General features: G+C 41.6%; 2 protein-coding genes across 11 annotated transcripts in view; both read right to left on the minus strand.

Annotated features, from left to right (window-relative positions):
• Positions 1-3,269, minus strand: part of use1 (unconventional SNARE in the ER 1 homolog (S. cerevisiae)) — a 26,779-nt gene extending 23,510 nt beyond the window's left edge. For both annotated transcript variants that reach the window (XM_034881969.1, XM_034881968.1), the window contains exons 1-7: positions 3,110-3,269; positions 2,521-2,570; positions 2,351-2,429; positions 2,086-2,238; positions 989-1,004; positions 832-862; positions 413-575 (exon numbers count right to left, since the gene is read on the minus strand). In XM_034881969.1, coding sequence (XP_034737860.1) covers positions 413-575; positions 832-862; positions 989-1,004; positions 2,086-2,238; positions 2,351-2,429; positions 2,521-2,570; positions 3,110-3,208 — 591 coding nt within the window. In that variant the 5' untranslated portion in view covers positions 3,209-3,269. The remainder of the gene's footprint in view (positions 1-412; positions 576-831; positions 863-988; positions 1,005-2,085; positions 2,239-2,350; positions 2,430-2,520; positions 2,571-3,109) is intronic.
• Positions 3,270-5,711: 2,442 nt separating this feature from the next.
• Positions 5,712-25,578, minus strand: part of LOC117950224 (unconventional myosin-IXb) — a 59,060-nt gene continuing 39,193 nt past the window's right edge. The window contains exons 8-45 of one of the 9 annotated variants that reach the window (XM_034881029.1): positions 25,102-25,202; positions 24,571-24,700; positions 24,393-24,482; positions 23,951-24,067; positions 23,593-23,727; positions 22,975-23,096; positions 22,691-22,832; positions 22,356-22,551; positions 21,766-21,841; positions 21,166-21,258; positions 18,686-18,799; positions 17,841-17,880; positions 17,563-17,685; positions 17,382-17,462; positions 17,094-17,204; positions 16,616-16,738; positions 16,340-16,489; positions 16,044-16,204; positions 14,776-15,897; positions 14,574-14,649; positions 14,317-14,435; positions 13,339-13,457; positions 12,589-12,782; positions 12,368-12,475; positions 12,084-12,254; positions 11,962-12,003; positions 11,745-11,856; positions 11,522-11,595; positions 10,828-11,020; positions 10,594-10,722; positions 10,238-10,343; positions 9,658-9,789; positions 9,371-9,494; positions 9,157-9,207; positions 8,225-8,334; positions 7,997-8,136; positions 7,843-7,896; positions 7,261-7,514 (exon numbers count right to left, since the gene is read on the minus strand). In XM_034881029.1, coding sequence (XP_034736920.1) covers positions 7,883-7,896; positions 7,997-8,136; positions 8,225-8,334; positions 9,157-9,207; positions 9,371-9,494; positions 9,658-9,789; positions 10,238-10,343; positions 10,594-10,722; positions 10,828-11,020; positions 11,522-11,595; positions 11,745-11,856; positions 11,962-12,003; positions 12,084-12,254; positions 12,368-12,475; positions 12,589-12,782; positions 13,339-13,457; positions 14,317-14,435; positions 14,574-14,649; positions 14,776-15,897; positions 16,044-16,204; positions 16,340-16,489; positions 16,616-16,738; positions 17,094-17,204; positions 17,382-17,462; positions 17,563-17,685; positions 17,841-17,880; positions 18,686-18,799; positions 21,166-21,258; positions 21,766-21,841; positions 22,356-22,551; positions 22,691-22,832; positions 22,975-23,096; positions 23,593-23,727; positions 23,951-24,067; positions 24,393-24,482; positions 24,571-24,700; positions 25,102-25,202 — 5,241 coding nt within the window. In that variant the 3' untranslated portion in view covers positions 7,261-7,514; positions 7,843-7,882. Of the gene's footprint in view, positions 7,515-7,842; positions 7,897-7,984; positions 8,137-8,224; positions 8,335-9,156; positions 9,208-9,370; positions 9,495-9,657; positions 9,790-10,237; positions 10,344-10,593; positions 10,723-10,827; positions 11,021-11,521; positions 11,596-11,744; positions 11,857-11,961; positions 12,004-12,083; positions 12,255-12,367; positions 12,476-12,588; positions 12,783-13,338; positions 13,458-14,316; positions 14,436-14,573; positions 14,650-14,775; positions 15,898-16,043; positions 16,205-16,339; positions 16,490-16,615; positions 16,739-17,093; positions 17,205-17,381; positions 17,463-17,562; positions 17,686-17,840; positions 17,881-18,685; positions 18,800-21,165; positions 21,259-21,765; positions 21,842-22,355; positions 22,552-22,690; positions 22,833-22,974; positions 23,097-23,592; positions 23,728-23,950; positions 24,068-24,392; positions 24,483-24,570; positions 24,701-25,101; positions 25,203-25,578 lie in introns of all 9 variants that reach the window. The other 8 variants (XR_004657847.1, XM_034881024.1, XM_034881030.1 and 5 more) reach the window with 8 other exon arrangements.

Below are 25,578 nucleotides of genomic sequence, written 5' to 3' on the forward strand. Positions count from 1 at the left end.
GGGGGGGACTTCCACACATTATAACAGATATGCTCAAATGAGCGCGCAGTACAAAGTATGTAGTGTTTTCTGGTTCTGATGAATTCTGGAGGAATCTGGTTTTCCTCGATATACCAATGCTGCTGGCCATGCACGGATACTCGATGTGGGGCTTTCAGCACAGCTTGTGTGTACAACACCCCGTCGTATAGACAAACTTGTCTTCATAGACTCCTTCAATTATTTCGTTATCCATTAGTATTTTAACATCTGTATTTAATGTGCGATTTCCTATTGTTCGAGTTTAAAGACAAACTATTTGAATCAAGCTTTTCTTTTAATCATCTCCATATAACCGATTCTTTTTCCCACCATCACGTTACTTTAGTAACTCTAACCTTGACGTATACTGTGATAGTGTCTGTGCAGTTACCTGGTTGTCCTGTTTGATGATGTTCTGTGCTGCCAGAGTGTTGTTCTTCAGGTTCCGGGCCAGGTGAAGCATGTCCTCGGCCAGTTTCTCCTGCAGGTTGTGGTGGTGCTGCAGCACGGCCTCCAGCTCTGCAGCAGACTGACGCTCATCCAGAGGAAGACCTCTGCACAAGGCGGGACAGCCTGGTTAACATTTGGATTTTGGGCACAGTTACAACAAAAAGTGCTACACGGTCCTAGCTCGCCATCAAAAAGCACTTTGCAGTGAATAGATATTTATGGTTTAACAGAGCTTGAAACGAGCCTGAACTTCACAGTAGCAATCACGGTTTGTTTTGCTTTATGTAGATGAATAAATATATTTTTTAAAAATACAGTATACATTAGTTCTTTGAGACAAGAAACAATGTGCAGCTGTACCTTCTGTTTCGCAAGTCCGTTTCTGACATGCCTATAGAGAGGAAAGGAGAACATCATATCACTCTCAATCAAAAGGTTAGCTTGTTTAAACATTAAGTATCATTTTTCAGTAAAAATACTGAATTTAAGATGCCTTTGAATTAAAACTTTTGCTTACCTTTGCCGGATACACCCTATAATGACACAAAAGAGGGAAATGTGTGAATTAGACAGAAAGAGGCCTTAATTATTTATTCTTTAAACTAGTTTTTCTACCAAACATACAGTGACTTGCATACGTTTACACACCCATGCTGAAGTTGATTAAAAAGAGGATTTAAAATTAGGAAAACCCGACCTTTTAAAAAGGCCACAAACTTTGTTTGTGAATGAATAAATTATTGTAAATAAATGTTCTTCCTTAAAATACAGGGGGATAAGTATACACACTCCTATGTTAAATTCCCATAGAGGCAGGCGCATTTTTATTTTTAAAGGCCAGTTATTTCATGGATCCAGGACACTATGCATCCTGATAAAGTTCCCATCATCACATACCCTTCACTATACATAGTGATTGGCATGATTTGATTTCAGTTAACCTAATAGCTGGTTTGATTTGCATTAAGAGATGATCTTATGGAAGTTTCCCAATGCCTATCTCTAGGTATGGTGAAGGGTATGTGATGATGTGGGGTTATTTTAATTCCAAAAGGACAAGGGAACTTTATCAGGATGCATAGTGTCCTGGATCCATGAAATAACTGGCCTTTAAAATTAAAATATGCTTACCTCTATGGGAATTTAACATAGGGGTGGGTATACTTATACCCCCTGTATTTTATTTATTTACAATACATTATTCATTCACAAAGAAAATTGCTGTCCTTAAAAAGGTGGGATCTCCCTATTTTTTTTAATTAAGGCATTAAGATCAATTTCCAAAAGTTTTTTTTTTTTTTTTATTCCTCTTTTTAAATCAACTTTAGCATGGGTGTGTGAACTTATGCAAGCCACCGTAAGTATTTCAGTCGGAGAGCCAAACTCTAAAATACAGTGCAGCCTAGGAGCTAAAATGCCCAACTTTAAATGAAGTGAAGAGTTGAAGTGATCAAATTGTAAACTGACAACTACGTGAAGGTGGAGTCAGTAGTGACCAAAACAACGCAGATGTCATCCTTCAGCTTTCATTTCTAAATGTAAATCTCAGGGGTGAACCGTTTATCTTGACCACTCTGCATTTTAGCTCAACAGTGTGTATGTATGTCACCCTACCGTGCCGAGCAGCTCGTCCCTCATCTCTCCCGTACACCGGGCCTTCGTCTGCATGTGGACAGTTTTAGAGACAGGCATCCTCTCGTTGGCTATTGTGGGCGTTCGTCCGGGGGCGAGGAACTGATTAGCTAAAGCTTTTTCTGTTGGTGAAGACTGAACAAGAACAGCAAAGACAGGAGAAAATACTGCCATGAATATTAAAGTGACAATAATGTGGAAAATGACAGTAATCTTTCAAATTAACTTGTAAAATATTGCCACTGACCAGTTTCTCTGCCTCAAGAAGTCCTTTCAGAAATTCTACTTTTCTTGTGTATTCAGTCAGCATTTCTGCTGTGGGTTTGCTGCAAAAAGCACAGGTTGTTCTCGACTTGGGTTTTTACATATGGGCAATAATAAAGCATTACGATGCACGGCAGTAATGAGAGATGTTACCTCAGGCTTTTCCTCAGAGCCACCAGCATCTCCTCCAGGGCACCGACATACTAGTGGAGTAAAAACACAAACACGGTGGTTGTGTATGTCAGTTGTGTGTCTCTGTTGTGCCTCTGTATTTTTGCCTAAAGTTTATTCAACATTTATTATAACCTCCATGAAGGTAGAATTTATTGCAGCACTGTTGTATAAGACTGCATTAGTGTTAGCTAGACGTAGCTAATAAACTCTCAACTGAGTCCCGAAGTGTGAATATGAAGCGTAACGTTACCGACTTCAACAGTTGAAATGCACTGTGTAATATTAACGCGACTGAGTAAGCCAACCATGCTAGAAAACATACTACAAGTCAACCGTAACACTGGTTAAATGTGTTTTATGTGAAACGTGTGCCGAAGAGGTAAACACCCCTGAAAGGTAACATCTATAAGAAAATCCTGTCGGTGTTTTCAGTGACGACGTGGCTCGCAGCTGCAGCAGCTAACGTTAACGTTGACAATAACAACTGTCATGCTAACTTTAGCTGACGAAGGTCGGAGAAAAAACAACACTGAAGAATCCCATTCACTCCGTGTCTGCACCGTCTTACCTTTTCTAACCTCCATTCCGTTTCTCCTCGTTTGTCCGACGCTATAGATTCACAGCGGGACAATAATCGGATGAAATTGATTTCTAATCTAGAAGCCATGTTTGAAAGGGGCACAACGTCGCAATAATGTGACGGCAGAGAAGTCGTTGGGCGGAGCCAGGGCGGAGCGTCCAACCAGCAACAGGCTCGAGAACCTCACGAGATCAAGGCGGCCGCAGTTCTTTCTTTAACTGTCTATGCGCAGTACCGACTGCAAGGAATTGAGTCTTACCATATAATATTAATGTTAAAATTAATTAATATAATTAATATAAAGTCTATGGTCTAACTGCTCGTTTTCCAACAACGCTGATGAAAACGTGTCACACATTTTCAGGAATTTTCCCCTTACAGTAAAATTCTGGTCAGAGTTTGTAAAATTCATTTATGTAAATCCCAGATTTTTTTATTCTGTTTTAGAAATCAGAGAGACTAACTCTTTTCAGATCACGGATCATACAGTCTTGCTAATTAAAATCCTATTTGCCTCCATTAGTCTTGTCTTACTGTAACTGTCTGATGGCGGACTCATGAACATTGACATTCACCAATCCAAGAGAAAAGAGAGGCCTGTAGAGCAAGAAATTACACTGGTGGTCTTTGTGACCTCCTGGAAGAATACACACCTTGAACTGGGAATCCCAGAGCTTCACATACTTTGTGAAGTATCGGTGTGTCCTTTTAGGACTTGAGTGAAGAACTGATTACATTTATGAGGAAAATTCTAAAGTGTCATTCTAAAGGCCTACAGACTTTCTAGCAGCGCTGTAATAGTTATAATAGCCATGTTTTTGATTGACAGCTCTCTCAATCTTATATAAGTCTTTGCCTCACGTCAGGTCGTGAAAAATTGCACATTTAGCATTTTTTGATTAGAAAATGAAGTCCGTTGACCAACCTCACATTATTCCCAACATAGCTGCCCCACATTTAATCTGAGCTAAGGTCTTCAGGCTGAATATTTGAAAACACCTTTGCCTTACATATCAAAATTCAAAACTAAGAACACACATACCTGACAAGGCCCAAGGAAAATGCTAAATAGTTTTGTATTATGAAGACATTTCATGCTGTTTAATACCTCATTTGGTTTTATATTAATCACACAAAATGTGAGATAGATATTTTAGTATGTCGCTTGCTAAGCAGGTATTGAAATACTACTTGAATGAGTGTAGCTGTTAAATAAGATTATGAATATGAAAGAACACAACTCTAGTCCTTTGCATAGCATAAGTCTACAGGAAATGGACTATGGTCTGTAAATGCAACCAAAGCTTTGCTTGTCGGTGCTACTTCACAAGTGATGGGGTGCTGTGCAACTCCACATCACTTGTTAAGTCGCCTTCTTTTGGGGCTCTGACGGAAACAGCGCTCAAGTAATGATTCTTTAATTAAAGTGGACATGTGCTTTTCAGTATTTTCTGTCATATCTACAATGTTATAATGTTGGATTTTTATGTTGAACGTGTTCAAAACTTCCAATAATGAGGTAAACTTATTTTAGAGAAATCACAGTGAGGTAAGACATCCAGATTTCCAACTGTTCTGAACACACTCCGGTTAAGTCTTATGCAACTCTAAGCTGACCTGCTATGGTTGCTCATCTGCTCCAAGTCAAGTAGGCAGGACCAGAGCCATAGAGAGAGACTTTCTGTATTTCTCTATCACTTCAGGGAGGACTAGAGTGTTGCTTTTTCTTAAATCACTGCAGTGTTAACATTTTTGCATGTACCTACATGCAACTGTCATCTTGGCTGCCAATGTTGTTAAATTCTCCCCTATTCCGGAAACATTTTTCTGTTGTAGTATTTGGTTTAAAAGCCTTCATCCGCTTGATGGTAGAAAGTGCTTCTTCGTTGGACTACAATCTAGACGTTAAGTTATCCTGTGTGCCAGAGCACAGCTTCCACACGTATTCTGCAAGATTTAACACTGCTCTTCTGTGTAATACAAATTAAAGCAAATTAATTCATTTGTAAATGTGCAGTTTATATCAACGTTTCATTTACAGGATTGTTCCGCTACTTCCAGAAATTCCTCTAATTCCTCTAATGTAATGAATTCCTCTCTAATTTCCGGCTGGGCGTCCGTCACCTTCCACCTCTTTGTGTTGGCATTCTAAACTCTGGTGGATTAATGAGGACTCCGGTTAACTGCTCCTCAGATCTCTGCAAGACGCCAACTAGACTATCTGTCCGATCTGAGTTTTCTGTTGCACAACAAAAACAACTTTTGAGCGTACATGTTCCAAATAAGTTCTTTCCCAAGGCTATTTTACAGAATATTGTGGCTCTGCCAGGTGCTTAGCGCCGCCCAAGACAATTGTGACTGGTTTTGAGAAATGTCAATAAACCAGAGCACGTTTTTCTCCCATCCTGGAATGCTGTGTGGAGTGGTCTAGCCAGACCCTCCTCTGCAGTGCTGTGGAGCGAGGTCCGGGAATGCGAGAGTAGTGAATATTACTGAGTACATTCATATATTTTTCAAAATATTGGTGTTAATGGGGTAAGAGTGTCTGTTAAACCTTGTTGGAAAATATCATAACACACACAGCAGCAGATGTTACAAGCATCACGTTCTGTATTGTCATGTTAATACTAATAACCATTACAGTTCACATCATTCAGTCCCAACCACACACACTCTCTGTTACACATTACACATCAGAACATCTTCCTCATAATCCACACAAACTAAACAGACATCATTCAACAGCAGTCAGAGATGAAGATTAGTATTACAAAGTTGGCCAAAGCTGTGCACCAGCAGAACCTGCTCATCAGGACTGTTTGAGACTGTACTTTAAACGGTAGGTACAGTACAGCTGAGTGAAGCCAAGTTCATTTTAGAAAAGGGGTAAGGTGAGTCCAAGCGCTGCGAGCTTTGAAAACATCGTGGCACGGCTTGTTGCATCGTGGCTGGGTTTGTGTTTTTGTTGTTTCAAAGAAAAAGTGGCGTGTGCTGCTTCCATTTCCCTTAACTGTGTGAGGCAACGACTTTCTTTCTGGGGTTTGTTGTGCGGTAGGTGGAAAGACAATGTTGCCCATTGCAGCTGTTGTAACAAAGCACCTACACAAGAGTCACAATGTGCATGTTTAGGTCCTTGTTTCAGACATCACTTGTGTCGGTTCAGTTCAATAAACACAAAAGTCACAAAAAGACAAAGAATCCCTCTCTTAATCCCAAATTACCCTCCCACCCTCTGCAAGCACATTCTGTAACATGACATGTGAAATGTGTTTTATCACCAAGGCACTAGCTAACGTTTTAGCATGTTTTGCTCATTAGGAGAACTTAGAAATAAAAAGTGTGGCTGGAACCTGCAATATCTCCTTGAATTAGCACACATGTGATTAAAAAAATTAACAAAATAGGAGAAAGACAACAAAATGGCTGCTCCATTGTAATGAGGTGACAGAAAACAGCCTCTGTCCCAACTCATCAGTCATTCACCACAATATTTAAAAAAAATGGTAGAAAAGGTGCTTTGCAACATCTTGTCCAGTTATTTTACTGTCATAGAGGACAACAAGACTTTAGACACATTGCAGTTCCTTGATTAGTTCCCATTCGCAACGGCCTCCATTTTGTGTCACGCCTAGTAAACTTTGTAGATCCACTGTGGAAACTGCACGTCTCATCACGTTCACATGTTAAGGTAATGTTCCTCTACTGTGAATCTTGATTCTTATTTTCTCCTGGCTCTCTACAATCATTGTCATACGTGGCAACTCATTTCCTTTTGTCCACTCTGAGGTTGTTGCCAGTATCCTTTTCACTTCTCCATCTTTCCTGTTCAGCCCTGGTCAGACATCATCGTCCATGTAAGGTATGTCTGGGTCAGAAAAACGTCTCTGGCCCTTCGTGGCTTGAGTATCAAGATGCTGATGCTGAGGAGAGGGTGTTTCCATGGGACTGGAGGAGGAGGAGGAGGAAGTGGAGGGAGGGCAGGAGGAAAAATGCAACAACAGGTCACACTCAGGGCTGTCAATGTACAGGGACTGGGTGCTGTCTTTGCGTCGGCCTGGGTACTCCCTTCTCCAGACCAAGTACTTTAATGATGGATTTCTAGGAGTGGTACAAGTTGGAGCTGGACTTGAGGCTGCCGACTGGGAGACGATGCCAGGCGGAAGTTTAACTGTGCCTGGGATGATGGGGTTGCGGCGTTGCAGCGGATGCCTGGAGGAGGCAGTGGAGAATTCAGAGTCTGAAGAAACGCAGCTGGACAAAGAGGAGGTGGAGCTTGAAGGGGTGAGGTTTAGCAGAGAGACGCGTCCACCACGGACTTTAGGTCGCTGGGCCAGGTCTGATGGTTTGGGCAGACAAACTGGCCTGTATCTCCTTAACAGGGAGCCACCTCGTCCTGGAAGAGAGAAAGGAAAGAGTAAGAGTTGAGTAAGACAAACATGTTTCCCTTAAAGCTACTTTTATATGTACACACCAATCCCGAGAGGGGGGAGACCAATGGAAGAGCATGCAACCATGTTATCTACCAAAAATGATGTTCACGGGCACAATTAGAAAAATTAATTTTGAGTGAATATGTTGTTCCGAAAGTTCAATTATTTCATTTGGATGAAGTTTGAGCATGCTTCTGTGCCAAAATATATTTACATGCATACATGGGTGTGCGGACGTATGCACACAAACACACACACACACACACACACACACGGTTGCTGTCCTCCAACCTGCTTGGTTATAGAGCAGACGTCACCGCTCCCATCACCATCACTGGTCCAGACCTACACCACAAAAAACAGGTCTGGTCTGGTCAGAAACCAACAGGTGAGTGAGAGAAAAAGGTAGAGGGGAGGAAAGACCCGGCTGTACCTTAATACTGACCTTCAGGCTCTGAACCGTGAACAGAAGAGCGTTGCTGCTCATCCAACAGACTCTCGGAGCTCAGCGAGGCTTCAGAGTCAAAGTTCTCCTGGTCGGAACCAGGCTGCTCCATCTCTGGCAGTCGGCAGGCCAGATCATCTCTGCAGAGAAGCAGATGTCAAGGACATCAGAGAAATGGGAGACAGGAGAAGGACGCTACATCACAGTGAAGAGGGAAAGCCTCCTTACTTCTCCTGTTTGATGGACTTGATGCGTTCCACCAGGTTCTTCTCCGTGTCGGAGTCCAGAGGCTCGTTCTCAGGGACCACGCCGAGATCACAACTGACCTTCTCATGCACCTGCAGAACACAGAACATCACACGCTGATACCTTAACTTAACAATATCCATGATGTAATTATTATATTAAATTGAACTGCTCTCATAATAATTACACAATAAACATAAATGGCAACAAAATACACATGGCTTTGGCCCAAATCTGAAACTTTTTGTTAGTGAGGAAAAGAGAAGAGGCTAGATGGTGCATGTGGCGTTCATGCATCGGCACATCATTCCTGCAGCAATTCGGTGTAACAATAACTAGAATTGCCGCGATACAAAAGAAGCTGTTACACATATTCTTTAACACCCTTTCAAAACAGTACTGGTATAAGGTGTTTACATACAGTATGCAAACTGTTAATTTGAGCTATGATGAAAGTTAAAAGACACATCACCGCAATCCAGAAATGTCCAACCACTTAACAAATATAACCTGACTTTCAGAGCTTTGTGGTCTTCATCCAATAAACAATAGAATAAGATAGGAAGACACTTGAATAGCACTAAGGAAAAAAAAACACATGATAACCATTAAGCTTTGCCAGTCTCGGTTGTCAGGCCATTGTCTTCCAATAAGACAACGCCAAAAGTTTTATAACAACACCAACCCAGAACCATGTTGTCCTTCCTACAGAGAACAAGAATAACAAACAACATGCAAACTGCTACCAGTTAGTAAGGAAGAGTAAAAGAACTATACAAGAAGGATAATAAATAAAAAAACAGCCAGAGCATCACCCACATCTAACATGCCATGCACAGGCGCTTCTACATGGCACACTACTACACACTACAACTACTAGATCAACTGCACTAGGAGAACTCGATGATACATACCACCACTCCCTTGTAAGGAGCTGAGAACCTGAGAGGTAAATGCCAGTAGAGCTAAAGAAAGACAAGGAACATTGACCATGTTACCCATGTAATTCCATTACATCCAGGCACGAGGTTGAGCAACAATCTAAAACATTATTCTGTTGCCATAGTATTGAGACCACTCTCAAACAAATAAAAGGTAATCCAAAGGGAGGCAGGGTTTTTTTCTCACCGTGTTCTGTCTCTTGAGTTTGAGCTGATTAACAGCCAGAGCCTCCGCGTACTCCAGCTGCTCGATCTCCTCCATCTTCTCATTGTAGCGTCTGATCTGCTCGTTGATGATCATCTCTACACAGCTACAGAGGGACGAGGGAACCGGACATCAGACAGTATGTACGCAGATGTACAGCTGTTTATTAGTTAACAATGCACTATAGAATAAAGGATTAATTCATATTGGGGAAAAGCAAAAAGCAGATTTTGTTATTGGCAAAATAATGGCTTCCATGACAGTCTTACGTGGTGGTCTTGGCAACATCCTTCATGCTGAGCAGCGGGTCAGCGCTGTCTGGGCAGCGCAGGATACACGGGGCAAAAACTATGGCCAACGAGTTAGGGGACATACGGTTGGAAGCCTCCTCTTTACACACCCTGCAATAGAATTCATCAGATATCATTAGCACAGTTGCGCGTACATATAGTCCAAGTTGTAACTTAAATTGTAATTTGAATATGTTAATGAATATGAATTTTAAGTTATGACAACAACACTGTATTTGCATCCATATGACGGAGGCCGTCGGTGATCGCGCACCACCCCCACCCCTCCTCCACGCAGTTGTTTATAGCCAAGAACGCAGATGATTAAAAAAACATGCTGGACTTTTCAGAAGAGATATAAATATCTTTACTCAAGCACGCGGAAGTCGCAGGACGACACCATTTTCTAGTCATAGCCATACTGAGAAAGAGGAGCTTGAAGACTTAATTAGCTTTGTATCAACTCATCTGGCAATGGTTTGAATGTAACGGACGTCCATCAATATAAAATAGTTGTGCAGTATAGCTATGTACAAGACCACACTGGGAGAATCCCTACCTGACGAGGTGAAAGACGAGTCTCTCCAATGTGTTGAAGTTTGCTGGAGGAAGCTCTTCCAGCACTTTGTATATAGCTTGAAGCTGCTCCTGCTTCTCTGGCAGTTCTAAAGGAGAACACACATCAGAAATCAAACCCCAAAATTAACCATAAACACTAATAGCTCATTATCTTTTTGAAAATACCATATATCAGTTTTAATTACGACTGATAAATGTTTTCCACCTTCCATGTCAAATTTGTTTTTCACCTTACTACCCGCCACTTCCAAAAGCACTGCCATAAACAACATCAACAGTCTAAAACCCAGCAGCAGATGAAATGCTGCCCCCTCAGGTCTGGAACGTCCTCCTCACCCACAGTATGCAGGAAGTCATTGTAATGTGTGAACGTCAACAGTGGATCTGGTAGCTCCCTCAACCACTGTTTCACCAGGCCCGTCACTGTGTGGATGGGGTAGTCTTCGAGGCAGACCAGGTGGGGGTCTAAACACATCAACAATATAACATCAATAGAAAAACCAACGTACGAGCCATAACAAAGTTGTTCATCAGTTATCTTTAAATGTGCAATAGAAGACTGACGCTGACCGGTCTCTAGGCGCTGGTGCAGCTCTTTCATGCGGTTGGCAGAGCCAGACTTGCGGTAAATTCCCTCGGTGTAGAGGCCGTGCATCTCCACGTGCTCCAACATCATCTCCAGCACCATGGGTACTGGGTTCTTATCGCTGACCAGGTGATACACACGCACTCCAAAGTGCAGACCGGAAAATTCCTCGTCACTCTATGGATTCAGACAGACAGCAGCAGCAGTTGCTGGTAAGACATCTACTTATCCAGTCCACTTTATTTTTTCCATCAGAACACAAGAGAAACTAAGTTTACTTGCAAAACGTAATGAGCTAAATATCGATTATTCTGTTTTTCTGATCATTTGGAGCCAAAATCATAATCACAATTACATTTCAATTAATAGCACAGCCCTATATATAGTTATCTGTTTCTGTTCTGGGTAGTAAAGATTAAACCTCCTTGTAATTTTAAGAAAGATAACAGACTGATTTTTAAAATGAGGTGCTTAAATTTCACTAGCCTGTAATGTAATAGTAATTTATCTTAACATATAAATGGCCATCAAATCTGCTATATTTTACACTTTATAAGAAAATATGGCAGAGTCTAGTGATCTAGTCTTAAATTAGGGTATCAACTGTCTATGCTGTATAAATCCCAGCCTCACTCCAAAACCTTATATATCATAAGCACATCATTAATCCAAGCCTACCTTTTTGGTGCTGAAGGTGGAGCAGTCAGTGACTATTTTGCAGAGACATTTCTTGTGGCACACCATTTTACAATCTGTAAGACAAGATACAAATTATATATTTTGAATAAGTGCAGGTAAGTATATAAATCTTGCAGTATTTTAGTTATGTAATATTTATTGTTAATATCTGAACACACAAACATAAAAGAATATAAGCAGTTTTGCTGGGGCGTTGACTCACAGCTGCACATGTAGGCCTTCTCCATGCCCCAGATGTAGGAACTACACTGGTCACACGACTGCATAATGTTGACCTGATAGTTGACGAAAACATGATCCAGTGGGCTCTCCAGCTAACGAGACAGAAAATCACACAATTAAAAATCATAATCTATATTTAATTGTGAAACATTATTGACTAAAATGAAAATAGAGGTGAATTTTAACGGCATACTTACACTTTTATCTTTTTTCCTCCTCTTCTTTCTAGCTTTAGCAGGCTGAAAAACACAGAAAACATGAGCATGAATACATTGTTTTTTATTTTTATTATTATTTTTTTAAATGTCCGTGTATTCACCTTTACAGGCTCAGCTTCCTCCTTCTTCATCTCTCCTCGGATGAAGCCATCTAGTACCGACTGGAAGAGGTTGACCACAAGTTGGACTTCTCCTTTCTGCTTGTCGCCTGCCAGGTGGATGACTTTGTTCTGGTAGCCTGTCATCAAACCTTTGTAGCCAATGGTGGGTCTCTGGCAAATTTCAGGGGACAGGAGTGAAAATGAGTAAGAGGAGAGGATGGTAAGAAGGAACTCTGATCAGCAGGTGTTATGTGTGTTTGTTGTGTGCTTGTAGACAAACTCACTGGGAGAGAATACATGGCTTTGATTGTCTCTCTGAACTGCATGGTGGCTGTAACAAAGATGGCCTCTGTAGCTGAGAGCGATTTTCCCCTAGAGCGGAAATCATTGACCTAAAAATGGAATACAAAATAATAGTTATAATAGTTAGAGTAATAGTTTTCTGGATGAATAGAGGAAAATTACTTCATACACTAAGTAAAAAAATCTTGTAATTTTCACTCACCTGGTTGCCCAGAAACTCATCAAGGTGCCGCAGCTCGTTGGCGTTGGTGATTTCCCGATCCAGTGAGGCGTTCCACTGCTCAGAGACCCGTGTGGCACGACTGATCTTTATGGTTGGGTTGCGGCTTAAACCTTTACCAGAGCGGTCCACATGTGACTGGGACAGAGGACGAGATGGCTGTCCGGACGACGGGACTGAAAGAGAGGGAGAATGTTTGAATACTTATCATAATGATGTAATATCTATTGCAGGAAGGAAAAGGTGAATCAATCCAACGTAGACTACTTCTATTCTTTCTTCTAATGCAGAATCTAAAGTATGTCCAAGTGCAATGGAGGAAACAAAACAAAGAGTAACTCTGTTTGTGCGGAGCATGATCCTGCACGGGTCAGTATTTTCTCAGAAAGCACACAGCAGGATTAGTTAAAGCCTGAGAAAATTAGTGATAATACACCTGTGTTTTCTTTCCATTTCTCGCTACATAGGGTGTGATGAAAGTGGACTGGGCAGCCTAGCAGTTTGTGTTGAGGGATAAAATGTCAATATTTGATCTCAAAATAACATTTTTATCGATGATGGAAAAAAAAAAACAGTTTTAGTATACTTAAGAATTACTCTCCTTTTTAACAGCTTTCGGAAAGTGGCACCCAAAAACCTAATCAACTTAAATAAAATCAATCTCCCTGCTCCAGTAAATCCTGTAATTCTCCTGAACCTTAACAAGGACAAACTCAACAATTTTATATTTACCTTCCCCTCCCGTCGGCCTCTCATTGAGAATCTGAGCAAGTGTCAACTCTCCGTTGTCTGGAGTAAGGGCCTCCTTGTGTGGCCGTTTTTTCAAAATCTTGCTGAAGAAACCACCTGACCTGAAGGACAGAGAAACACAGCACGCTCAAAAGAATATTCACAAACCTTGTGAAGCTAAATGACTCATAGCGCTGGACGGATATTTTCTGACATGAGGCATACTGGGAAGAGATTTTTCAGTGTGGATTCACAATGTCCTATCTCACAACCTGTTCATTTCTAACAGCATAATTAGGTTTGTTCAGTGTTTCTGAAAATCTTTTGTGTGAACAACTATTATTATGTCCCTTTGTAGCTCCCTGGATTGTTTATTGGCAAAAGGGAAAACAGATAACTTAAGTAAATTAAGTTTTTTGTAAATACCATCAAAACTGAATTATCGGTTGTTTAAGTGCCACATATTCAAGGTCTGCTCCAGCTGTGTCACCATAGCAACAATACAAATTAAAAACAAAGCAGTCCACCCGATGTCTCTGTCTGATAAACCTCTGGCACCATGTCTGAGTCCCAAGCGTTCCTTTCTGACATATGAATCCATTCAGAGTAAATTCAGTTTGAAGGAATTTCCGACTGTGGACGTGCAACACCACACAAGGAGCTGAGGATGGTTTGATTACACAAGCGTAAAGTTTTCCCAGGATCAATATGACTTAAGCAGACCTTGTAATGGGATTGAACTCAGTATGATTTCCTGTGAATGTTTCTGTCTCAGCAGTGCATTACACAACATATTGCGTCATTACTGATACGATAGAAACAGTCGCCTACTAGACACATTGCCCTGTGCTTCACCCATCTCAATTATCTCCTTTTTTAACAAATGCATGAGCCAAAATGCTTTAAGCGCATTTAGTAGCAACCCTGCTGCATCCATCACCTGTCCACTTGTCTATGGGCCAGCCCAGTGCAGTTCAATACCTGTCTGGTGTAGATGGGATGGAATGTGCTGAGTCTTGATGACCAGAACCACCTTGGTGTTTCCTTCTGATAGAGCTTCCCTTTGAGCCATCGGCATGGCTTTCTGAGGAGGAAATCATCTGAGAACAAAAAACAATTAAAAAGTGATAAAGTGTGTGCAGAATAATTGGACCCTAAACTGTTCGCCAGCTGGGACAGATTTTTACAATGTAAAGTTTATATTTGTATTTTGCCATTATGACAGATAAACAAAATACCTCTCTGGCTGAAAAAGTCCCAGCCCATTCAGAGCCCGGAGACAAACTGTCAACTGATGAGGTGGCTGTTTCACTCCTGCAGAAGAACAGAGAGAAAAATATACATTTCTGGCACTGACAACTTAGGGTTTCCTAACCATATGAAGAATATGTTGGAGACAAAACATGAGGTTAAAGGATATGACCAGAACAGAAAACATACAGTGTTTGTTTTTTCCCCCTTTCCTCTCGGTTGTGAGGTGGAGGAGGGCTGGTGTTCTCAGGATCTCCATCACTCCTCCTCCCCCTCCACTTATCCTTAATCACCACAGGACGGCGTTGCAGGGTTGTTGATCCGACAACATCGCCTAAACCGTTTCTGTCAGGCCCAGGGTCAGGGGTGTGCAGTGGTAAAGAAGACGGACGAACAGGACCGACAGTAGGAGGAGGCGCTTTTGCCTCCTTCTTCCCTCCTTTGTCTTCCTTCATTTTCCAGGCCACAAAGGTGTACTGGTCCAGCTCTTTGCTGTCTGACCGCTCTTTCAGCTTAGAGGGCTCCTGGCTTTTGCCCTTTGGCGGGGATGTTTGATCCTTGCCGCTGTCTGAGGTGGAGGAAGTGGAGGCTGCTCGTTCAGTCTCTCTCTGGTTGTGCTCCAGTCCTCTTCGTCTCCTCTGCTCTCTCTTCTCCTGGCTCCTGGATGACAGGCCCCTGCTAATAGCTGGAGCGTGTGCTCTCTTTAGTTCAGCATTGGAAGGTGTGGAGGTATCGCACGGAACCTGTTTATCCAACCCCTCAGCCGGACACGTGGGTGTGTGTGCGTTGGAGGTAACCCCCTCAGAGGGCATTTTTAAATCATCATCATCTTCTTCTTTCTCATCCAGCTGGGGTCCAGCCTCAGCCATAGTACCGTTGCTCTCTAATTCTTCATCCTCATCCTCTAGCTCTTCATCCTTGCCCTGTTCCTCCTCTGTGTGTGGGCTTGTGTTAACCTCTCCTCTCTCCTGGACAGGGAGGATGTCAGCCAGCATCTCCTCTGTGACCAGCTCTATATCTGGACACTCTCTTGTTTGAGGCTCGTTTGCCAGTCTTTTCTCCGCTTCCTCTCTCATTTTCTGCGCTTCCTGCGCTTTCCTAGCTTCCTCTGCTCTCCTTCTTGCTTCCTCCTCTTCTGCCTTTCTCCTTGCTGCCTCTTCTTCCATCTTCTTCCTTTCTTCCTCCTCTTCTGCTCTTCTCCTTGCCTCCTCCACCTCTTCCCTCCTCCTCCTTTCCTCTTCTTCTGCCCTTTTCAGAGCTTCTTTTTCCTCCTTCTCCTTTCTCTGTTTCTCCTCACGCATAGAGTGGCACCTGTAATACAGAAAACAGATACATTTAAAAAAATATCTTTTAGAGCATTTGAAGTCCATCTGTGGTCCAGCTGACTTGTTGTGAACTGGACTGTTAATAAGATGTTGTCTACAACGATAAATCTCGGAGTGTCTTTATGTTGTTACCTTCTGCGTGCTGAGTGTCCTCTGACCAGGGCTTGTATTTTGGTAGCGCCCTGTCTTTGGCGGTGGTACGCTGATCTCTGTCTATGCCCTCTCCACGCAGACTGGATCAAAGCGGCTGCTCGCCGCCTTTGCTCGTCTTTGCAGTACCTGCGCCATACACGCTAAGCAGGAGGACAGGGAATAGGACAGGATCAGTAGTATACTTTAATTCTCTCCTTACTATTTAAATGGAATAATAAACAAAATGAATACACCAACATGACCATCCAAAAAGTAAATGTTGCGTCTGTGTTTACCTGTATCAAGATGGCTGCCTGTCTCATGTCCAGAAATTCTTTTCTCTGCAGGCGACCTCTGCACCAACGCTGAAGGAAGATGATTTTCTGCATTACATCCTTGTGCAGCGTATCCAGCAGCTGCTGTCGCTCCAGCTCCTTTAAGAACACCTGAACAGAGAGAAAACACCAGAATTTACATGCACAGAAGAGAACAGGAGCAAAGGTAGACAAGGGGGTTCATAAGGTGTAGACAGAACAAAACACAGGAGCAATAATGAGAGTTTAGCTATGTACCTTAGTTTTGCCTATCTGGTACGTGGTCGGATCCAGGCCCATCTTCTTCTCAAGCAGTGCTGAGATGTCCTCTTTAGAGGCAGCGTTCTTTGGCAGCAAAACCCTGAACTGCTCTATGAACTCCTACAGGGACAAGATAATGTATATCAAGCAAAGAAAATGAATAGACTGTTCAAGAGAAGCCTAATGAGGAAGAGATGGTCAACCACACAAGGCACATGGTCAAAACCAATGCCCATTATTAAAAAGAATGTTTAGATAATTATGAAAGACAATTGTGTCTAGGCAGGCAGCAGCTACAAGTCACTAAGGACAACACCTTGAATTATAATTTACACCGTCTTCATGTGTATCTGTAGTGTCGTTGCAGGTCATTGCATAAGTTTCTATTGAACATGAAAACGTTTTAGTTTCAGTGCCCATATTGGTGTGTGATTATCAAATGGCTTTTCCTAAAAGAGGAATACCTTTACAGTACCTGGAATGTGTACTTTGCTCCGTAGCCTGATCTCCTGATGCGAACAGTTTCCAGCATTCCTGTGTATCGCAGCTGCTGAACCACCAAGGCCTCATCCAGATACATCTCCTTCTGCTCATGTGCAAGGATACAAAAGCACATTCACTTATACTCTTACTATTTAGATTCAAATAAACAATTGCCAGTATTTGCAAAATTGAAGATTGTTTTGCTAAATTTGTTTTTTTCAAACTAAAGATTTTGAATGATTTTAAAATTATATCTTTTTTATTCCTGTTTAAGTCTTACCTTCTCAGCATTGGAGCGGATACAACGAATGAAGAAAGGCTCTGCTCTGTTCAGAGTCTCCAAGAGTTTGGTCAGAGAGGTCTAAGGAAAACAAGGAAAGGGGTTTGTTGAAAGTTCAAGACTGGAGGTGTGTTTGGCTTGTTTCTGTGTGTAACATGCATACTGTTGTAGGGGATGTTACCTGGAACTGCGCACTGATGCTGGGGGGCTTCTTCTTCTTGTGCAGGTGAAGCAGGGACTTGGTGGTGCGATCATGCAGTGTCAGGCTCACAATGAACTTCAGAGACCGAGAATCCAACAATCTCTGCACAGCAGTAATACAGTAGTTCAATTTTTCTACTTAAACTTAATTATTAAAATCTACCAAAATAATGGTAAACTAACAAAATCATATCAACCGACTAAAACAACATATTCTCCTTATCCACCCCTAAACTTGGAGTTTCTACTGAGGTTTACCTTGGGAATGACCTGCCGCTGTTTGGTGTGCTTGTTTTTTCTGTAAAAAGGGAGAAAGAAGATGTAGGGTGATTTAGACAGACTGAAGCGTTTAGGATGGAACTTTAGATGAAGTGTAAGAAGCCGGGTTAGTACGGACGGCTGACTTCTTCATGCGCTGTCAGGCAGTGATGAAATCCAGGGTTCCACCTGATAGACGGGATGAATGATGGGCAGAAACAAGGCATAAATGAGTGAAAGGGTGAGGATGACAAAGAGGAGGAGGGAGTTTGCAGGAAGAGATGGGATGTAACTCTTAACAATCAGCTCAGCAGAGACACACCACACATAGATGGACATGCTATCATCACTACATAAAAAGGTCCCTAAATTCACATTCAGATTCTTGTGACAGACTGCAGAACTTTAAACTAACATGCTGCGAGGCCAATCGGACATACTTTCATAAGATGCTCCGAAAGACCTCACATGCCAGCACAGCCTACTGATGATGCTCATGCAGCACTTAACTAAGGTAGTAAAGCCATTTCAGCGTTAGCCTTCAAGAAAACTAGATACTGTCTACAAACAGAGCTAATAATGTAATTTCTTCTGATGAAGCAGGAATGTGTTTGATGATTTTATTAAATTAGATCGCATTAATGATCCAATTAATGACATGTCACAGAAATTACTATGTAATGCTGGTTGTGCTAAACTGGTCAATGAGATGAACTTGGCAAGCCAAAATGAGTTTATAAAAATCTGTACATTGTTTAGGGGGGGTGACAAAAAGCTTTTATAGTAGCCAGGTAGACAGGACTGCTCTGGAGAAGAGCTGACGCCAGGTCTGTCTGCAGACTCACTGGAGGACGTGTCGAGGGAAGCGGAGACGACCCCAAGACTGCAGCAGCTTGCGAGGGTCCTCACCATCCAATGGTAAGTTCTTAATGGAGCTGATGATCTCTGCATGCATGTCTCTGATCACATTACATCACAAACACATCCAGTGTGTAGAGGGAAAGGGAGGGGGAGTAATGGGAGCAGAAGAAGGGAGGGTAAAAAGATTTGGGGAAAAACAACACAAAAAGGAGAAAGGAAAGGAGTAAAAAAGGAGAAAAAACATAACGTGGGGTGTGATCAAACACCACTGTAAGGACACCTTAAAAGAAAACACACAACTGCAGTTACTTAGGACAAAAACACACACCGCAGAATAGCTGGGGTTCGGATATCAAGAGGAACTTCATGCTCTGCTCATCCATGAAGAATAACCTACTAAATGTATTTTCCCACTATTTATGGGTATGTACATGAAGACCACAAGACACGCTAGACCACCCAACCATGCTGCCATATCCCTTTTTAGAAATGAAAAAGACAAACACACACACAAAGAGCGATTGGGGCATGTATGTGCACCCATATCTCTGCCACTGTGGTAGTTAACATGCAGAACTGAGCTGACATTTAGTGTGCTTGGCTGTCTGTTTCCATGCTGTGATTGTTACTGGCAGTGTGACTGAAAGTTGTTTCTGGTGAGGCATTTGGATTTGTGGTCCTTTAGTTGGGGCTGGTGTTACAATGCACACTGGGCCTGGTGAGGTTAATATGGAATCTTTTCTGTGTCCCAGAGCTAGTCCATGCAATACTTTTCTACAGTATACTTACCAGGACGGACCATGTAAACAGAGGACAGGCAGTGAAGGAATGGGCAACATATATAGCGAATGGGTCACAGTGCATCTGACCGCTAAACCTCAGTGTTTGCAGATCTGGAAGGGGCTGGATGATTTAGTAATGGCAACAATGTGCTGGGAGGTTTAGGTACTGCTCTGTAACAACAAAACCCTGTATACCCAATAATCTGAAAGCACCAAGGTACAACGTCAAGATTCAGAGAGTCCAATATTTAAAAAAATATGCTTCATGGATTTGTTCCATTCTGAGAAAGCTCCCCCCAATTATTGGTATCTACAGAGAGGGAAATATGTATTTGAACACCCTGCTATTTTGCAAGTTCTCCCACTTAGAAATCATGGAGGGGTCTGAAATTGTCATTGTAGGTGCGTGTCCACTGTGAGAGACATAATCTAAAAAAGAAAATTCAGAAACACAATGTATGATATTTGTTAACTATTTATTTGTATGACACAGCTGCAAATAAGTATTTGAACACCTGTCTATCAGCTACAATTCTGACCCTCAAAGACCTGTTAGTCTGCCTTCAAAATGTCCACCTCTACTCCATTTATTATCCAAACTTAGATGTGACTTTTTGAGGTTGTTAGCTGCATAAAGACACCTGTCCACCCCATACAATCAGTAAGAATCCAACCACTAACATGGCCAAGACCAAAGAGCTGTCCAAAGACACCATAGACAAAATTGTCCACCTCCACAAGGCTGGAAAGGGCTACGGGGAAATTGCCAAGCAGCTCGGTGAAAAAAGGTCCACTCTTGAAGCAATCATTAGAAAATGTAAGAAGCTAAACATGACTGTCAATCTCCGTTGGACTGGGGCTCAATGCAGGATCTCACCTCGTGGGGTCTCAATGATCCTAAGAAAGGTGAGAAATCAGCCCGGAACTACACGGGAGGAGCTGGACAATTACCTGAAAAAAGATGGGACTGGGAGCTGTATCACACAAATAAATAGTTCTAAAAAAATCATACATTGGGATTTCTGGATTTTGTTTTAGATTATGTCTCTCAGAATGGACATGCACCTACAATGACAATTTCAGACCCCTCAATGATTTCTAAGTGGGAGAAATTGCAAAATAGCAGGGTGTTCAAATACTTATTTTCCTCACTGTATATTTGACTTAGGACCTCTGTACATGTATGAATAGTTGTGTGCTTCCAAAGCTCTACAGTTGATGTAAGTATTCCAGATGGCCAATCAGAGCAGGCCAGTAAAAACACCGTCCTGTGCTCTATAGCAAAAATAATAAACGTAAGGAAGGAGGGAGATTGTCACAGCTACAGTGAAAGATGGCGAGTACAGTAAGGGAAGAGAGGGAATGCAAGGGGGCAACTTTGTTGTACTGAGTTATATTGGAGTACTGAACGTCCTTCTTTCTTTCATATTTAAAGAAACAGACATTTGAAACATTTAACAAAGTGGACCTTCTGTGGTTAAACCCGTTTGAAACTTAAGTTTGGATTCAATTATATTAAATAGCTAAAAAAAAAAAGATTATTTAACAACAAAAAAGTTTTTTAGATGGGAGCAAACTCAGAAAATGGAGCAAACTGGTATATATTACCCCAAACCAAACACATTCCTTCCTGCTTGGCCTCATTTCTTTATTCCTTTCTTCTGTCCACCAAATTCACTTACTTCTTACTCTCATATCTAGCAAAGATGTCTTCAAAGGCCTCTAGAGGGCGTTCCTCTGAGTGATCAAAGTAGAAATCGAGCATAGAAGCTCGTCTGTAAAGGGGAAAGGAGAGAACCGCACACAGTGACATCACCAAGAGGTGGAGAGGATATGGGTGACTGACAAGAGGTGAAGGAGGATTCATCTGTCAGCATGACGTCAAAAGCTGTGATTTTGTCGGTTTCATTAAGTTCCAGATATTGTCCTTCCTCATCTCATCCATTACCACAGGATAAAAGTAGAGGTCCACAGTTCACCAACCATTTGAAACATTTCCTTCACCTTCAATAAGGAGCATCAACCAGGAAATATGTTGCTATGCAGTTTTTAAGTGGAGAGGATGCAGCTTCATGAAGGCTGTATGTTATATTGATCATATTTAAAATAACCAGCCTGTGTGAGTAACGAAAGCAAAGTAACAAGAGTTATTAATCATAAAGTAAACCAGAGGTACTATAGCAGACAGATTCCTCCAGAATAAAACACACCTCACAGTTAGAACACCTGTCTAAACCCAACAAAAAGTATTGGTTTTATATTCAATCATGTTAATTACTTACTTGTACATTCTGTCTATTGGGGCATTGGATCGCTGAAGCTCTCCTAAAGGAGTTCTGGAGATTGGACGGACAACACCTAAAACAAAAAATTGACCCATTTAATAAATGAGTAAAACAATGTATTTATTATTAATAGTCTTTCAAGTAGAATAAAATGTGATCAGAGTCACATGACTGCAGTAGTTTTTTTAAACCATATTTATTCTTGTTAATCCATATATAAAGGCTCCTATGTCAATGATGGCACCAGAATATAAAAAAAACACCATCAAAATCTCCAGAAGCCTCACATTTCTCCATTTCCCTCTATGTGTTGACCTAAGAGGCTAATTACAGAGCAGAGAAACTGAAGCACTATGAAGATGTGGTGTAAGCTGCACGTGTGACTGTAATCTATCTACCTATAATGAAACCACTGTACTTTTGTGTCACATCAATACTACATTTTGTGCTGACTGCTAAAAAATAATGGTTTTTGTTTAGCATTAGCATAATTCCAATAGTAAGGAAGCTATCAACTACAAAAAAACGTATTCTGAGAAAGAATTATTTCACCCGGACGGGCTAGCCCTGTTACACCAATAAAGTACCTGACGTTTTGGTGGCCCAGGAGCGGCCCGCTTCATTAAAAGCAGCAATGCCTCTGATGGTGGCGCGCAGGATGCCCCATCGAAACATGGCCACTGGGTCCATGCCAATGAGCTGCCGCACATATGCACGGTCACTACTCCGCAACAACGCCACAATGTCTGGACGCATGTGGTCTGTGTTCTTCTCCCGGAAATCCTGGTGAGGTCAAATATACCAAGAAGATTACAAACTACACCATCACCACACATACAAATGGTCTCAGTCATATTCAAGTATAACTAAGTATTATTTAAACCTTTTTTCATGAAATCTTCTCCTTCTATGTCCTCTTTACCTTGATTTGATATTTGACTTTCCCAGCAAAGTGTCGAATGACAAATGCAGGCTCCATGACTGGTGTGGGGACAAAATATTTGTTTCCCTGGTGCTGCTGCTTGAATTTGGCTAATAATGTCTCATCTGTGGCATGGGGAAAGCTGAGAGAAGGAGAGGGACACAAAGAATAAATAGAAACAGTGATAGATTAATAGACAGCGTCCACTGAATCAAAACAAACCTCATTCCGTATTTCATGAGACATGAATGAAACAGTGTGAAACCCTCTGTGGCTGTTCTTACTTGCTCTCCTCATCCAGCAGGTAGAGCAGGCCAGTGGGCTTCTTGCTGATGAGATGGATACAGCCCACATTGTCTGTGTAGTCGATGTTGTGCCAAGTGATTCCCTCTGCTTGGTACTCCTCCTGGTTGAGGCAGGACAGAACATTTTGAAGAACAAGCTCATTGGGGGAAATCAAGTCATCTTAGGAAGTTTGCTCATTTTACTGACTGATTTTATTACCTGAAATATTTAACCTTTCCAAATGTTAAAACAATTACAAATACTGATACCCCATGCAATTATTATACTGTATATGCTAAAACATGCAACAGTTACTGTTTTCCCAGTCGAGTTTGACTAAATAATTAAATATTTGAACTAACAAATTTAACTTTGTATTCCTGTTGTCCCCAGGCTCTGAAGGATAAGATAAACTAGCGTGAACGGCCTATAACTTTTTCTTCCTTCAGGGAGCAAATGTTTGGATGAGTCACCTTTTAAGTGGCCATTATTATAAACACAGAGAAGAAGAAGAGAGTTCTAAGTTTGAATCACAGGGGATCAAATCCACTGGTGCGTTGTTTTGTGCGTCATGTAAAAAGATTTGGGGGGAGGCGTAAGAAAACAAGACTACTCACCTGCTCCAGATTGAAGATGTGATGGTTGAAATAATACTGCAGCTGCTCGTTTGCATAGTTGATGCAGAACTGCTCAAAGCTGTTGGTCTCAAAGTCCTCAAAGCCAAAAATGTCCAGGACACCGATGGACAAACACTGGAAAATAGGAAAAACCAAACATTAGTGAGGAGCAGGAAGAGGAATGCATACCAACCATCATCTCAAAAATAGCAATATGTATAGCATCTAATGATGTAGAGTGTTTTTCCGTCAAGTGTTGTCAACAGAATGAAGTTCCTTCAGGTATGTCAGCAGAAATAAACTAACTTTTACTATTTGTGTGTGTGTGTGTGTGTGTGTGTGTGTGTTTGTATCTTACTGGGACCGATTCCTCCATATCTTTCTTGTTAAGCAGTGCGTGATTGATGCGCAGAACAATCCAGTCAAACAAGGCGCTGTACAGAGATTTGGCCATGGAGTCTCTGGCTGTGATAGCCTGATGAGAGCAAGAGGGGATGAAGCATATTGTCAGGCAAACGTCAATAAGCTTAAACAGAAGCAAAAGTGTTGTTTCGTAGCGTGCTTTAGAATCATACTATATTACAAAAAAGTCTGACAGAGGCCAAACAGAGAAAAAGAGAACATAAAAAGGTAAACATTGTACAGTGACAGGAAGAAGAGATCTACTGTAGGTGTGGCATCAATAAAGAAGCAGAAAGGCATAAGGAAGAAGCAGACACACAAAGCCACCAATTAGTGTGCAGTTGGACACTATTATAGTAATGACAGGTTGCAGAGATGTCTTTGTGGGTGATGCCTACCTCAGAGTTGCTGTAAGGGAGGATCAGCTTGTCGTTGACGGTCACCGTTTTCCTCTTCGTCAGCGCCTCAACCAGCAGCTCCTCTTTAACCTGAGAGGGAATCCACACAGGTTAATGTTGCTGATAGACAAGTCGCCAGAGAGTGAAGTATGGAGTCGCACAGAAACAAACGCGTTACCTTTAGCAGGTCAGAGAGCGTAGCCAGGACCTCTGGTGGTCCCACGTCCAACCCCTCGTCTCGGCCTGTTGACTTCCTCATGTAGGTCACGTTTCCCAGATACAAGATGGCCGAAAGCACAGAAAAGATCCTGCAACACAGTCCCAAAAACTACGTAAACTGGAAGCAACGTTGACTAGGCAGATATATGCCAAATGCAGAAACAATGCTACACATGCTTTACTTATCATCTGTTGATTAGAATCACTGTATGGGTTACACACTGCTTCTAATAAACTGCTACATTACCTAATAAGATGCATCCATTGTTGTGCTGTTGGTGCTCTAAACAGTCCTTTTATTGTAATTTATGTTTTTGGTAATGTGACTCAATGCTTAGACCAACATAATCTCTGTTTCCTGGACTGGGTGGAAAAATGCTTCAGGTTAGATTTTCAACAGTATTCCTCAAATGTCTGGAAGAACATCATGTTTCTTTCCTGCATTACACTCAATATATCAAACCTGTTGATATATTCATGATTCACTTACTGCTTCTTGGTGGCAGGAAGGAAGCCAACCATCTCCATTGCCTGCTGCAGCCTTTCGAAATCATGACGCAGGTCTTCCTCATCTTCTATCTTAAAGTTTTGCTAAAAAAGAAAAGACAATTAGTAGGGGTGTAAAAAGATGCGAAGAAGAAAGCAAAAACATAAAATGTACAAACAAAAAGGTGAAACAAAGCCGTCAATGAAAAAGGAGCAAGAAAAGAAAAACCGCAACGGTCATTAATACAAGGTCCACTCCCAGTGAATTACAGTGTTACCGTAAATGTCAAATTCCATACAACAACGGTTTAGGACTGGGCAATATAGAGAAAATCCAATATCACAATATTCTTGACCAAATACCTCGATGTCGAGACGATATTGGAGGGTTGACTATTGGTGCTTTAACAAAATATTATTTACACAAGGAGATTTTTGTTAAATAAACCACCAGAAATGACTTAGGGCTCTATCTGTCACC

The sequence above is a fragment of the Etheostoma cragini genome, chromosome 9 (genome assembly GCF_013103735.1).
Source record: "Etheostoma cragini isolate CJK2018 chromosome 9, CSU_Ecrag_1.0, whole genome shotgun sequence".
In the NCBI taxonomy this organism is placed as follows: Eukaryota; Metazoa; Chordata; class Actinopteri; order Perciformes; family Percidae; genus Etheostoma; species Etheostoma cragini.